This window comes from Pseudoliparis swirei, chromosome 2 (assembly GCF_029220125.1).
Source record: "Pseudoliparis swirei isolate HS2019 ecotype Mariana Trench chromosome 2, NWPU_hadal_v1, whole genome shotgun sequence".
Lineage (NCBI taxonomy): Eukaryota > Metazoa > Chordata > Actinopteri > Perciformes > Liparidae > Pseudoliparis > Pseudoliparis swirei.
The window spans coordinates 25,230,776-25,244,996 of record NC_079389.1 but is presented as its reverse complement, the minus strand read 5'-3'; the positions used below and the strand labels follow the sequence as shown (position 1 = coordinate 25,244,996).

General features: G+C 46.2%; 1 protein-coding gene across 1 annotated transcript in view; it reads left to right on the top strand.

The window, feature by feature from the left end:
* The first annotated feature begins 1,353 nt into the window (after positions 1 to 1,353).
* Positions 1,354 to 14,221, top strand: part of neb (nebulin) — a 100,569-nt gene continuing 87,701 nt past the window's right edge. Inside the window, exons 1-27 of the mRNA XM_056436522.1 lie at positions 1,354 to 1,410; positions 2,188 to 2,295; positions 2,418 to 2,729; positions 2,874 to 3,077; positions 3,213 to 3,317; positions 3,427 to 3,534; positions 3,625 to 3,936; positions 4,049 to 4,252; positions 4,377 to 4,481; positions 4,591 to 4,698; positions 4,789 to 5,100; positions 5,213 to 5,416; positions 5,552 to 5,656; positions 5,766 to 5,873; positions 5,964 to 6,275; positions 6,373 to 6,576; positions 6,665 to 6,769; positions 6,878 to 6,985; positions 10,142 to 10,453; positions 10,536 to 10,739; positions 10,830 to 10,934; positions 11,026 to 11,133; positions 11,211 to 11,522; positions 11,606 to 11,809; positions 12,171 to 12,275; positions 13,344 to 13,451; positions 13,545 to 13,856. Coding sequence (XP_056292497.1) covers positions 1,354 to 1,410; positions 2,188 to 2,295; positions 2,418 to 2,729; positions 2,874 to 3,077; positions 3,213 to 3,317; positions 3,427 to 3,534; positions 3,625 to 3,936; positions 4,049 to 4,252; positions 4,377 to 4,481; positions 4,591 to 4,698; positions 4,789 to 5,100; positions 5,213 to 5,416; positions 5,552 to 5,656; positions 5,766 to 5,873; positions 5,964 to 6,275; positions 6,373 to 6,576; positions 6,665 to 6,769; positions 6,878 to 6,985; positions 10,142 to 10,453; positions 10,536 to 10,739; positions 10,830 to 10,934; positions 11,026 to 11,133; positions 11,211 to 11,522; positions 11,606 to 11,809; positions 12,171 to 12,275; positions 13,344 to 13,451; positions 13,545 to 13,856 — 4,851 coding nt within the window. The remainder of the gene's footprint in view (positions 1,411 to 2,187; positions 2,296 to 2,417; positions 2,730 to 2,873; positions 3,078 to 3,212; positions 3,318 to 3,426; positions 3,535 to 3,624; positions 3,937 to 4,048; positions 4,253 to 4,376; positions 4,482 to 4,590; positions 4,699 to 4,788; positions 5,101 to 5,212; positions 5,417 to 5,551; positions 5,657 to 5,765; positions 5,874 to 5,963; positions 6,276 to 6,372; positions 6,577 to 6,664; positions 6,770 to 6,877; positions 6,986 to 10,141; positions 10,454 to 10,535; positions 10,740 to 10,829; positions 10,935 to 11,025; positions 11,134 to 11,210; positions 11,523 to 11,605; positions 11,810 to 12,170; positions 12,276 to 13,343; positions 13,452 to 13,544; positions 13,857 to 14,221) is intronic.

Here is a 14,221-nt window from a genome sequence, read left to right as displayed (position 1 = left end):
CTGGGTACATGATGTTTTCTCAAGGTGAGCTGAACCAGCTTGTGTGGAATGGAACCGAATGCATTTGCCAGGTCAAGCCACAACACTGACAGGTTGCCCTTGTTCTCTCTGGCCTCCCGAATGAGCTGTGTCACCACACCAGTATGCTCCAGACATCCTGACATTCCTGGAATGCCGCCTTTCTGGACAGATGTATCAATGTAGGTGTTCTTTGCCAGGTAGGTACACAGCCGTTTGGAAACAGCACTGAAGAAAACCTTTGCCTCAACGCACAGCAGGGAGATGATGCGGAACTGGTCTAGCTGAGTGGAGTTTTCCTCCTTCGGGATCCAGACCCCTTCAGCCACTCTCCATTGTTCAAGGATCCTCCCTCTTCTCCAGAAGACTCGCAGGATTTTCCACAGACGCAGCAGGAGTTTGGGACAGTTCATATACACTTTGTATGAAGTGCCACTCGGTCCTGGTGCAGAGCTTGCCCTTGCTTTGCGGACAACCTCCCTGACGTCCTTTAGCTGCAGCTCCGACATATCAAACTGCACTTCTGGTTCAGGGGGTTCTATGAGGTTGTTACACTCTCCCAACTCCTGCTCTCTTGCGGGGTCGCTGTACGTCTGCTTCAGATGTTGGTCTATGTCTTCCTGCGAGGAGGCCAGTTTGCCACTGCGCTTCTGCCCCAGCAAATCCTGAGTGAACTTGAAGGGGTTAGCGATGAAAGCAGCACGTTTTACGTGTCCTCTCGCGCCGCCGCCTCCGATGCCACTCAGCTCGGCGGAGAACTCTGATGTTTTTCCGAAGGATGCACATTAGCTGGGCCAGGCCAATGCGTTCCTCTTGTCCTGCCGCCTTCTACTGGGATTTCAGCGCTTTCATCTCCTGCCTGATGTTGTGAATCCTTACAGCTCTTTGATTATTTGAGTAAGATGTTCCGGAGTTGTGTTGCATCTGCTCCCAACGGGCACTTCATCCTCGCTCGGTGGATCTTTAAGCCATGGATGTTCTTGCAGATTTTACCGCATGTACACTGCTTGCTCATAGTCGTTTGTCCGTTGCCTGGGTCTGTTACCGTTGTGTCCGTCCGACTGGGGTGCTCATCCTCCCCCCCTCTCGGGCACCCCTGGGGGTATTTTTCCATTAAGTTCATCGTAGCTTGGTTGGGTTCCTCCTCTCAGAGGATGCAGATTGGGTTGCTGACCAGTTCTGCCCCGGTTGCCATCTCTCCGGGCTGTCACTGACTCTCCAGTAGTCACCACACTCTTCATGGTTGTCATCCAGTCTTTCCTGGCTGTCACTGATCACTCAGGGAATTCACTGTGTACATACATCTACTGATGCCTAATCTGGACACATCTCATGATGTTCCTGGGATCATTGGACGTTTCGGGTCTTTCAACATCATACGCCCTCCTCCAGGTGACCCAGCCGGGGCTGATCAGACCCCAGCTTGTGTCCAGATGGCTAGCTAGCTACCATGACACCATATAACAATGTTTTAACTATCTATATAAATAATGTTTGTTGATGCTTTACAAATTATGTAATAACTATATAACAATGTAATAACTATCTAAATAATGTATATAGATACTTAAAGTATTTAATAAACATTAAGAAGATATTAACTATATTTCTAAATAGTGTATATATATGCTTAACAAAAAGTTTTAATTAACAATTCTACAATACGTTAACTAGCTATATAAATAATGTTTATTGATGCTTCACAAAGTATTTATCAACCATTTAACAATACATTAACTATCTATCAAAATGTTTATCGATGCTTAACAAAGTATTTATTAACCATTCAACAATACATTACATATAAATTATAATAATAATAATAATCATTTATTTTATATAGCGCTTCTCTAGACACTCGAAGTCGCTTTACAGTCCAGAGTCCAGTAGTCATACACACACAGTCATCCCGGTGGTGGTAAGCTACATTATGTTTATAGATGCTTTATAAAGAATACAAAAACAATTTAACAATATACTACCTAACGATCACAATAATGTGAATAGGTGCTATTTATTCAACATCTAATAAAGTACTAACAACTTATTTTTTAACATTCACCAATATATTAACTATACAATAATGTTTATACGTGTATTTATTAACCATTTAACAAGGTAGTATAACCATCCTGTGATGCTTCATGTTTTGTTTTTCTCTCTCTTCAGAAACTATACAAATTAGACAATGAGCTGTCCAAGAAGAAGGGCCATCATGTTGGTGGCGATGCCATCGCGGTCCTGGCTGCAAAAGCCTCCACTGCTATTGCGAGTGATGTAAGTGTCTCTGTGTTTATTTTAAAATACTCGACCTGTGACAGGTCGAGTATCATTTATTTTATGCTTCTCCCCTAAACAGAGTTTTGGTTACAAAAACTCTCACACTTACCTTTTTTTAGTACAAGTACCACTCAGGGTACCGTAAGCAGGTGGGCCACCACATCGGCGCTCGCTGCGTCCAGGACGACCCTCTGCTGGTGCTGGCTCTCAACTCAGCCAAGATCGCCAGCGACATCCTCTACAAGAAGGACTTCAACAAGTCCAAGACCAAGTTCAACCTGCCCGTGGACATGCTGGCCTTTGCATTGGCCAAGAAGAACCAGATCCAGGTCAACCACACCAACTACATCACTCGCCTCCACAACTGGACTTGTCTACCAGACTCCACTGATGTCGTCCAGGCCAGACGGGCTTATGACATACAGAGTGATGTGAGTATCAATCCTTGAGGTTATATTGGAGAAAGTTATCATGTCTCTGCATTTACATTTTTTAGGTTTTGGAATATCTTTCAGTTGTGGAACTACTCCCCGACATGAAAAAGCCGCACAATAAACTCTTTCTGTTTGGTCCAGGCTGTTTACAAGGAGGATCTGAAGATGATGCAGGGTATCGGATGGGTGCCAATAGGTTCTCTGGATGTTGAGAAGGCAAAGAAAGCTGGCGACGTCCTGAATGAGAGAAAGTATCGTCAACCCCCGAGCAAATACAAGTTCAAAATCACCACTGAAGACATGCCCATGATGTTGGCTAAGGCCAATGCTCAGGTTATGAACAAGGTATGAAAACATCTTCAGATAACTGGTTTGTTCCATGTCAAACAATTCTATTGACTACTTATTCATACGATAGAGAAATTGCTTGATTATATAAATGTAAATAAGTTCTCATGTTGTTTTTCTATCTGACGGCAGAAATCATACGTTGAAGCCTGGGAAACTCAGAAGTCACAGATCCACATCATGCCCGACGCTATGGATGTTCTTCTGGCCAAAGCCAACAATGTCAACTACAGCTTGGTAGGTGGAGAATTGTATTACTATGGTGGTGCTTCAACTTGTATCTGTGCATTACTTCCAATTGTAAATGATTTACTGAACGTCTTTGGATGATTGTGTTTGTTTACAGAAAAAGTATAAACAGGCAAATGAAGACTCCAAGAAGAAGGGCTACGATATGCGCGGCGATGCCATTTCTGTCAAAGCAGCGAGGGCTTCCACGAACATCGCCAGTGATGTAAGTGTTTCCTTTGAGTTATTTCAAATAAAAGCAACTGGTAGGACTGCAACTACTTATCTAGGAATGCACTTCCTTTTTCTACTCCAGTACAAGTACCACTCAGGGTACCGTAAGCAGGTGGGCCACCACATCGGCGCTCGCTGCGTCCAGGACGATCCTCTGCTGGTGCTGGCTCTCAACTCAGCCAAGATCGCCAGCGACATCCTCTACAAGAAGGACTTCAACAAGTCCAAGACCAAGTTCAACCTGCCCGTGGACATGCTGGCCTTTGCATTGGCCAAGAAGAACCAGATCCAGGTCAACCACGCCAACTACATCACTCGCCTCCACAACTGGACTTGTCTACCAGACTCCACTGATGTCGTCCAGGCCAGACGGGCTTATGACATACAGAGTGATGTGAGTATCAATCCTTGAGGTTATATTGGAGGAAGTTATCATGTTTATGCCTTTACATATTTTAGGTTGTGCAGCATCTTTCCCCACAATAAACCCTTCCTGTTTGGTCCAGGCTGTTTACAAGGAGGATCTGAAGATGATGCAGGGTATCGGATGGGTGCCAATAGGTTCTCTGGATGTTGAGAAGGCAAAGAAAGCTGGCGACGTCCTGAATGAGAGAAAGTATCGTCAACCCCCGAGCAAATACAAGTTCAAAATCACCACTGAAGACATGCCCATGGTGTTGGCTAAGGCCAATGCTCAGGTTATGAACAAGGTATGAAAACAGGAATCCTTGAAGAGACTCTGATTGACTCTGTTTCTCTTCTCTTCTCATAAAAATGCTTGTAGAGGACATAATGTGAATAAGCTCTCATACCGTTGGTTTTATCTGACGGCAGAAATCATACGTTGAAGCCTGGGAAACTCAGAAGTCACAGATCCACATCATGCCCGACGCTATGGATGTTCTTCTGGCCAAAGCCAACAATGTCAACTACAGCTTGGTAGGTGGAGAATTGTATTACTATGGTGGTGCTTCAACTTGTATCTGTGCATTACTTCCAATTGTAAATGATTTACTGAACGTCTTTGGATGATTGTGTTTGTGTACAGAAAAAGTATAAACAGGCAAATGAAGACTCCAAGAAGAAGGGCTACGATATGCGCGGCGATGCCATTTCTGTCAAAGCAGCGAGGGCTTCCACGAACATCGCCAGTGATGTAAGTGTTTCCTTTGAGTTATTTCAAATACAAGCAACTGTTAGGACTGCAACTACTAATCTAGGAATGCACTTCCTTTTTCTACTCCAGTACAAGTACCACTCAGGGTACCGTAAGCAGGTGGGCCACCACATCGGCGCTCGCTGCGTCCAGGACGACCCTCTGCTGGTGCTGGCTCTCAACTCAGCCAAGATCGCCAGCGACGTCCTCTACAAGAAGGACTTCAACAAGTCCAAGACCAAGTTCAACCTGCCCGTGGACATGCTGGCCTTTGCATTGGCCAAGAAGAACCAGATCCAGGTCAACCACGCCAACTACATCACTCGCCTCCACAACTGGACTTGTCTACCAGACTCCACTGATGTCGTCCAGGCCAGACGGGCTTATGACATACAGAGTGATGTGAGTATCAATCCTTGAGTTTATATTGGAGGAAGTTATCATGTTTATGCCTTTACATATTTTAGGTTGTGCAGCATCTTTCCCCACAATAAACCCTTCCTGTTTGGTCCAGGCTGTTTACAAGGAGGATCTGAAGATGATGCAGGGTATCGGATGGGTGCCAATAGGTTCTCTGGATGTTGAGAAGGCAAAGAAAGCTGGCGACGTCCTGAATGAGAGAAAGTATCGTCAACCCCCGAGCAAATACAAGTTCAAAATCACCACTGAAGACATGCCCATGATGTTGGCAAAGGCCAATGCTCAGGTTATGAACAAGGTATGAAAACATCTTCAGATAACTAGTTTGTTCCATGTCAAACAATTCTATTGACTACTTATTCATACGATAGAGAAATTGCTTGATTATATAAATGTAAATAAGTTCTCATGTTGTTTTTCTATCTGACGGCAGAAATCATACGTTGAAGCCTGGGAAACTCAGAAGTCACAGATCCACATCATGCCCGACGCTATGGATGTTCTTCTGGCCAAAGCCAACAATGTCAACTACAGCTTGGTAGGTGGAGAATTGTATTACTATGGTGGTGCTTCAACTTGTATCTGTGCATTACTTCCAATTATAAATGATTTACTGAACGTCTTTGGATGATTGTGTTTGTTTACAGAAAAAGTATAAACAGGCAAATGAAGACTCCAAGAAGAAGGGCTACGATATGCGCGGCGATGCCATTTCTGTCAAAGCAGCGAGGGCTTCCACGAACATCGCCAGTGATGTAAGTGTTTCCTTTGAGTTATTTCAAATAAAAGCAACTGGTAGGACTGCAACTACTTATCTAGGAATGCACTTCCTTTTTCTACTCCAGTACAAGTACCACTCAGGGTACCGTAAGCAGGTGGGCCACCACATCGGCGCTCGCTGCGTCCAGGACGACCCTCTGCTGGTGCTGGCTCTCAACTCAGCCAAGATCGCCAGCGACATCCTCTACAAGAAGGACTTCAACAAGTCCAAGACCAAGTTCAACCTGCCCGTGGACATGCTGGCCTTTGCATTGGCCAAGAAGAACCAGATCCAGGTCAACCACGCCAACTACATCACTCGCCTCCACAACTGGACTTGTCTACCAGACTCCACTGATGTCGTCCAGGCCAGACGGGCTTATGACATACAGAGTGATGTGAGTATCAATCCTTGCTAATTAGTTTATCTTATTCTTCTATGTTAATGCTACAAAGTATGTCAGAAAATTAATATTGCGTTACTGCACCTTTTAGGCTGTCTACAAAGCTGACCTCAAGTGGCTCCAGGGCACGGGCTGGGTCCCCATTGGCTCAATTGAGGTGGAGAAAGCGAAGAAGGCTGGAGACGCCTTGAGTGAAAGGAAATACCGCCAGCCCCCCTCCACTCTTCCCTTCACCAGCACCACAGAAGCCATGAACATCGTACTGGCAAAGAATAACGCCTTGACCATGAACAAGGTTTGAGTTGCATAGTGACTACCTTGCTTTGCAATGGAAATCTCTATCTGGTGATCTCTTAAGTCTAAACATGTGTTGTTTGTTCCAGCGTCTTTACACCGAGGCGTGGGAGAAGGACAAGACCAAGCTTCACATCAACCCCGACACCCCTGAGATCGTCCTCTCTCATCAAAACGCTATCAACATGAGCAAGGTTGGGTTTGTGGACGCCTGAAGCTCTCAAGACTAAAGGGCCATGATTAGACCTCCATTTGTTAAGAGTGAACAAAAGTATTCATGAAAAGTATGTTCTACATTTCAGAAACTGTACAGACAAGGTTATGAGGCCACCATCAACAAAGGCTATTTCCTACCAAGTGATGCAGTGTCTGTCAAGGCTGCGAAGGCCTCCAGGGACATCATCAGTGATGTAAGTGACTTATATATGATTGACTAGGGCTGTGCTGAATGCTTTGAAGCCTAAACATTGACACGTTATTATTATTATCTTCTCGTCCCCCAAAATGTATTGAAAAAGATTATCCATACATTACATATAAGCTATAAAACAGCAGACCCAGCAGGCTGACCCAGACTTACCTCTCACAAGCAACACTTTCCAGCTCATTCTGGGGGTCCAGAGGCGTTCCTGGGTCTTCCCCGGGTCTCCTCCCAGTTGGACGTGCCTGGAAAACCTCTAATAAGAGGCGTCCAGGAGGAATCCGAATTAGACGCCCGAACCACCTCAGCTGACTACTTTCAACATATAGGAGTAGCAACCCAACTCCAAGTTGTGTCCGAGCTCCTTACCCTATCTCTAAGGCTGAGTCCTATAGAGCAAACTCATCTCCTTACCCTATCTCTAAGTCTGAGCCCGACAGAGGAAACTCATCTCCTTCCTCTATCTCTAAGGCTCTTAGAGGAACCTCATCTCCTTCCTCTATCTCTAAGGCTCCTAGAGGAACCTCATCTCCTTACTCTATCTCTAAGGCTCCTACAGAGGAACCTCATCTCCTAACTCTATCTCTAAGGCTCCTAGAGGAACCTCATCCCCTTCCTCTATCTCTAAGGCTCCTACAGAGGAACCTCATCTCCTTACTCTATCTCTAAGGCTCCTAGTGGAACCTCATCTCCTTACTCTATCTCTAAGGCTCCTACAGAGGAACCTCATCTCCTTACTCTATCTCTAAGGCTCCTAGAGGAACCTCATCCCCTTCCTCTATCTCTAAGGCTCCTACAGAGGAACCTCATCTCCTTCCTCTATCTCTAAGGCTCCTAGAGGAACCTCATCTCCTTCCTCTATCTCTAAGGCTCCTAGAGGAACCTCATCTCCTTCCTCTATCTCTAAGGCTCCTAGAGGAACCTCATCTCCTTACTCTATCTCTAAGGCTCCTACAGAGGAACCTCATCTCCTTCCTCTATCTCTAAGGCTCCTAGAGGAACCTCATCTCCTTCCTCTATGTCTAAGGCTCCTATAGGAACCGCATCTCCTTACTCTATCTCTAAGGCTGAGTCCTAGAGATGAAACTCATCTCCTTACTCTATCTCTAAGGCTGAGTCCTACAGAGGAAACTCATCTCCTTACTCTATCTCTAAGGCTGAGTCCTAGAGATGAAACTCATCTCCTGACTCTATCTCTAAGGCTGAGTCCTACAGAGGAAACTCATCTCCTTACCCTATCTCTAAGGCTCCTACAGAGGAACCTCATCTCCTTACTCTATTTCTAAGGCTGAGTCCTAGAGATGAAACTCATCTCCTTACCCTATCTCTAAGGCTGAGCCCTACAGAAGAAACTCATTTTGGCCGCTTATATCCGCGACCTCGTTCTTTTGGTCCTGATCCAGAGTTCGTGACCATCGGTGAGGATTGGAACCTAGACCGACCAGTACATTGAGAGCTTCTCCTTTCGGCTCAGCTCCTCTTCCCCAGACGGTCCGGTGCAACGCCTGTTTTACTGCTACAGCCGCACCGATCCGCCTGTCGATCTCTCTCCATCTTATCCTCACTGGTGACCAAGACCCCGAGATACTTAAACTCCTTCCCTTGGGGCAATCTGTCCCACCTGGAGGATCAGTCCACTGGTTCAAACCACCATGGCCTCAGATTTGGAGGTGCTGACTCTAATCCCGCCATTTCACACTCGGCTGAAAAACGCTCCAGTGAATGCCGGAGGTCATGGTCTGAGGATGCTAACAGGACCACATCATCTGCAAAAAGCAGAGAGGCGATTCTGTTACCCCCTAACCTGAAATTCACAAACAGGACCGGTGATGAAGGGCAGCCCTGGTGGAGGCCAACACCTACCGGGAACATGTCTGACTTAATGCTGAGAATGTGAACACAGCTCTTACTGCAGAGTACAGAGCCTGTTGCAACGAGTCTGGAACCCCATTCTCCTGCAGCACCCCCCACAAAAACTCAGAGGGACCCGGTCGAAAGCCTTCTCCAAGTCCACAAAGCACACGTAGACTGGTTGGGCAAACTCCCAGGACCCCTCCAGTGGTCTTGGGGGGTAAAGAGCTGGTCCACAGTTCCACAACCGGGACAGAATCTGCACAACTGGTCTTGAATCTGAGGTTTGACTAATTGTGCGAGCCTCCTTTCCAGCAACCTGGAATAAGCTTTCCCTGGGAGGCTGAGTAGTGTGATACCACCATACTTCAAGCTCACTCTCCGGTCTCCCTTTTTGAAAACGGGAACCACCACCCCGGTATGCCAGTTCATGGGCACTGTTCCTGAACCCCATGTTCCAAACCCTCATGTTCCTGACCCCCATGCCACATTGAAGAGGTGTGTTAGCCAAGACTACCCAACAATGTCCAACGCCTTCAGTATCTCAGGGTGGATCTCGTCCCCCCGGTGCCACCAAGGAGCTTTTTGACAACCTTAGTGGCCTCTGCCCCCCCCCCCTCTGCTGAGAACATCCTGGGGTCAGCCCTGCTTTCCCTTCCTGAGCCGTCGGACGGTTTGCCAGAACCTCCTTGAGGCCAACCGAAAGTCCTTCTCCACGGCCCCCCGAACTCCTCCCATGCCGAGTTTTAGCATCCGCGACCACCGCAGCTGCTTCAGGAGACCTCTGGACCAACCAGGCCCGGAAGGCTTCCCTCTGGTTGCCGCCATGACAGGAACCTATCGACCACGTCCACCATAGAGTCTTTGAACATGGTCCACTCTGACTCCATGTCCCCAACCTCCCTCGGGAAGTGTGAGAGGTTCATCCGGAGGTGGGAGTTGAAGACCTCCCAGACCGGGTCCTCCACCAGATGTTCCCAATTCACCCGCACTCCACGTTTGCTCCTCTCTTAGTGTCCAAGACATACAGATCAGATGATATCATCACAAAGTCGATCATTGATCTCTGGCCTCAGGTGTTCTGGCACCAGGTACAAACACCTTTATAATTGGGGTGGACTAGCACTACTAGAACTACAATATATTCCATTCAAAGCAAAATTTGAAGACTGCAATAGAAACTTTGAATAAAAAAATGCATTTGGTCCAGCCCTATGGTTGACACACTGGTATTGTACTCGACATAATAGGAGGGTTGTTCTATGTGTAACTTAAACATGTTCTGATCCATCAGTACAAGTACAAGACAGGGTACCGTAAGCAGGTGGGCCACCACATCGGAGCCCTCAGTGTCCGGGACGACCCGCTGATCGTGCTGGCTATGAACTCTGGAAAGATCGCCAGTGACGTCCTCTACAAGAAGGACTTCAACAAGTCCAAGACCAAGTTCAACCTGCCAGTGGACATGCTGAGTATTGAACTGGCCAAGAAGTGCCAGATCCAAGTCAACCACGCCAACTACATCACCCGCCTGCACCAGTGGACCTGTCTGCCGGACTCCAGTGACGTGGTCCAGGCCAGGAAGGCCTACGACCTGCAGAGCGATGTGAGCCTTCCTTTGACACATTCAACATCTCTCCACATGCCTTCAACCACTGTGCTCATTTGCTTAAATGCTTTCCCAACAGGCCGTATACAAAGCTGACTTGGATGAGATTGTGGGCGTCGGATGGATCCCCATTGGTTCACTTGGTGTGTTGAAGGCCAAGAATGCTGCAAAGATTCTCAGCGACCATCTCTACAAGCTGAAACCAGACACACAGAAATTTACAACCGACATGACTTCCCTTTCCATGGTCTTGGCCAAAACCAATGCTGAAATCATCAACAAGGTAAAGAATAGCACATCCCTTGTTTACAATTTGTGTTCCATCTTTTCCTGGTGTTTACAATTTGTTTTCTTTTCGTGTTTCTCACCACAGAGAAACTATATTGCTGCTTGGGAGGCTGACAAGGTGAAGAACCACGTGATCCCTGACTTACCTGAGCTTGTGCTCTCCAAAGCTAACGCTTACAACATGAGCAAGGTACGTTTGTTAAGTTTCCTACATCCATGTCGGAAGATATCAGTGGTATATGTAACTTTCATCTTTAAACTTTGTTCTCTTTCTCTTCCAGAAACTATACAGGCAAGGTGTCGAGGAGATGTTCAGGAAAGGCTACGACTTGAAGTCCGACGCTGTCTCTATTGTTGCTGCCAAACGTGGACGAGAAATCATCAGCGACGTACGTGACGTGTAAATGAATTCTCTCTGACGTCTTTGTGCCACATTCCTGAAACATGACCCTTTCTCTACACACAGTACAAGTACCACGCAGGGTACCGCAAGCAGGTGGGCCACCACATTGGAGCCCTCAGCGTCCACGACGACCCTCTGATCGTGCTGGCTATGAACTCGGCCAAGATCGCCAGTGACGCCCTCTACAAGAAGGACTTCAACAAGTCCAAGACCAAGTTCAACCTGCCTGTGGACATGTTGAACCTCGAGCTGGCCAAGAAGTGCCAGCAGCAGGTCAACGACTTCAACTACAGGACTCACCTGCACAACTGGACCTGCCTGCCGGACTCCACCGATGTGGTCCAGGCCAGGAAGGCCTATGACCTGCAGAGCGACGTGAGTGATGCAACCTCTGGGTAGGATTTTATTTATTTTCAAAAGGAGAACTCAATGTCTTTTCTTTCCCCTGCGATCTGTAGGCTGTTTACAAGGCCGACATGCAGTGGCTCAGGGGAACGGGTTGGGTCCCGATCGGGTCAGTCGATGTGGAAAAAGCCAAGAAAGCGTCCGAGATCCTGAGTGAAATAAAGTACCGTCAGCATCCCAGAAACTTCAAATTCACAGCCAAGACAAGTGACATGCCGTATGCCCTGGCTCAGGCCAATGCCCACATCATGGACAAGGTAGGTTTCAATGTTATTTCATTGTACTTTATTTATTTCAATTCCAATTAAAGTCCAATTAAAAATGTAATAGTTCCATATGATTGAAGGAGATGTTTAGCTTTATCAAATGCAAATATTTAAATATTTTTTTATTTTCCCTTATCATTTGAATAAGGTGTTACGACTTTAAATGACAACAACTACAACGTAAAAGGGTAATATTTAGAATTCATTTTGAGGAAAAACTTGTTTGAGGCAAAGCTCTGTTTGCTTCCTGATATTTCCATATATATACTGTACATATATATAAATATGTATATATGTATATGTATCTCTATAAGTCCATTCTCACTAAACCGTGTTCATGTGCTGTTTGCAGAAAGCATACACGTCCGCCTGGGAGAAGGACAAGACCAACCTCCACATCATGCCGGACACGCCAGAGATCATCCTGGCCAAGCAGAACAAAATCAACACCAGTCTGGTAACGCTGGACATCACAAATGATCATATCAGTGATTGTTAGCTTCATATATATATATATATATATATATATTAGGGCTGTCAGCGTTAACCTATGTGATTAATTTGGCCGCGTTAACGCACTAAAATATTTTAACGCAACTTTGTTTACTTCCGGTGTTCGTTGAAGTTTTTTCACGACTCTGAGTGTCAAACCGCGGCAGTACGGTTTAACACTGTTTCCATTTTTTAAAACAATTATTTCTCCGTGAAAATAAGGATCAGAAATCAGTTAAACTCGTGTGAATCAGTCGGGTTTCCTCCTGCTCCTCCTTCCTCCCGTCTCCCCCTCTGATACACAGAGGAACGGAGGGGCGACGTGTCGGGGGACGCGGCGCGGAAAGAACGCGACACACGAAACCTTCACCGTGATTGGTCAATCCGTTTGTCTGTCAACATTTAGCGAAAGAAATAACCAATGAACACTCAGTAAATCACAAAGGACCTCCCACCTCACAGGTGAGGCTCATTAGCAGCCTGTCAGTCAGAGAGCAGAGAACACGGCACGAGGACAATGAGCCTCATTGAATAGAGATGAGATTGTTCTGGAATGTTTGATGTAGAACACGTGGGTATGTGTCATATGAAAACGCCTTTAAAAGGTGAATTTACATTTTTTTGTAGAATGGAGAACATGCCCCCCGCCTCCAGAGGGTGAACAGGACATATGTGAATGTCAGTCAGTTACCAAGGCCACTGGTTCTGCTGTTCAGTGGTAAAGATGACAGGACCAATGGGTCTCAATATACTTCTTTTTTTTAACTAATCTGGATGTTTCACTGAAGAAACAATTTATCATCCACAATATTAAATACCTCGCTGGCACTTTATAGGTAGGAGCCTCTTTGAAACACAGCTCTGTGTGAAGTTTGGTCTTTAAAAAGAAAAGAAAAAAACCTTTTAATCGCGATTAATGAATTTCAAAATGTGCGATTAATTAGTAAAAAAATTGTAATCGATTGACAGCCCTAATACATATATATATACATACACATATCAGACACCCTAACTGTGTCATTCCTTTCTCCAGAAACAATACCGTGAAGGCTACGTGGACGCCATCAATAAAGGCTACTACCTTCCCAAAGATGCCATTTCTGTGTTGGCAGCCAGGGCCTCCAGAAACATCATCAGTGACGTGAGTGAACCTCTCGTCCTTCTGCGGCATTTATTCATATTCTTTATTTGTCAATAAAACTAATCCAAACTTCTTCCATTCCAAAACGTTCAGTACAAATACAAGGCCGGCTACCGCAAGCAATGCGGCCACCACATCGGCGCGCTCAGCGTGCGGGACGACCCTCTGATGATGCTGGCCGCCAACGCAGCCAAGATCTCCAGCGACAACATCTACAAGAAGGACTTCAACATGAACAAGACCAAGTTCAACCTGCCGCCGGACATGCTGACCATCGAGCTGGCCAAGAAGTGCCAGCAGCAGGTCAACGACTTCAACTACAGGACTCACCTGCACCAGTGGACCTGCCTGCCGGACTCCACCGACGTGGTCCAGGCCAGGAAGGCCTATGACCTGCAGAGCGACGTGAGTACCTGAAGAGCTGGAGGGGAGTCTGATCCTACGCTGTGTCCCTCCCCGTGTCGGCTGGGGGTCAGGCCCGTCGCTTGTTGGACTACTGCTCCACCGAATCGAATGGAAGTCACCACAAATGAATGAATGAATTCACTTTATTCTACTTTCATGGACAACATGTGCTCTACAGTTCAACAGCATAAACACAAGTTTAAAAACCATCCGCACACACTAAGAATGAGATTCAAACCAGACAGCTGTTAGTGATGGGCTGTATCTATAAGTGTAGGATGTGAGGTATATTTTAGTTTGATAGGAGACGACTAGAAGCTCAGAGGATGGTTTTCAGTGTCTTTCTGGCTCACCTTCACTATATA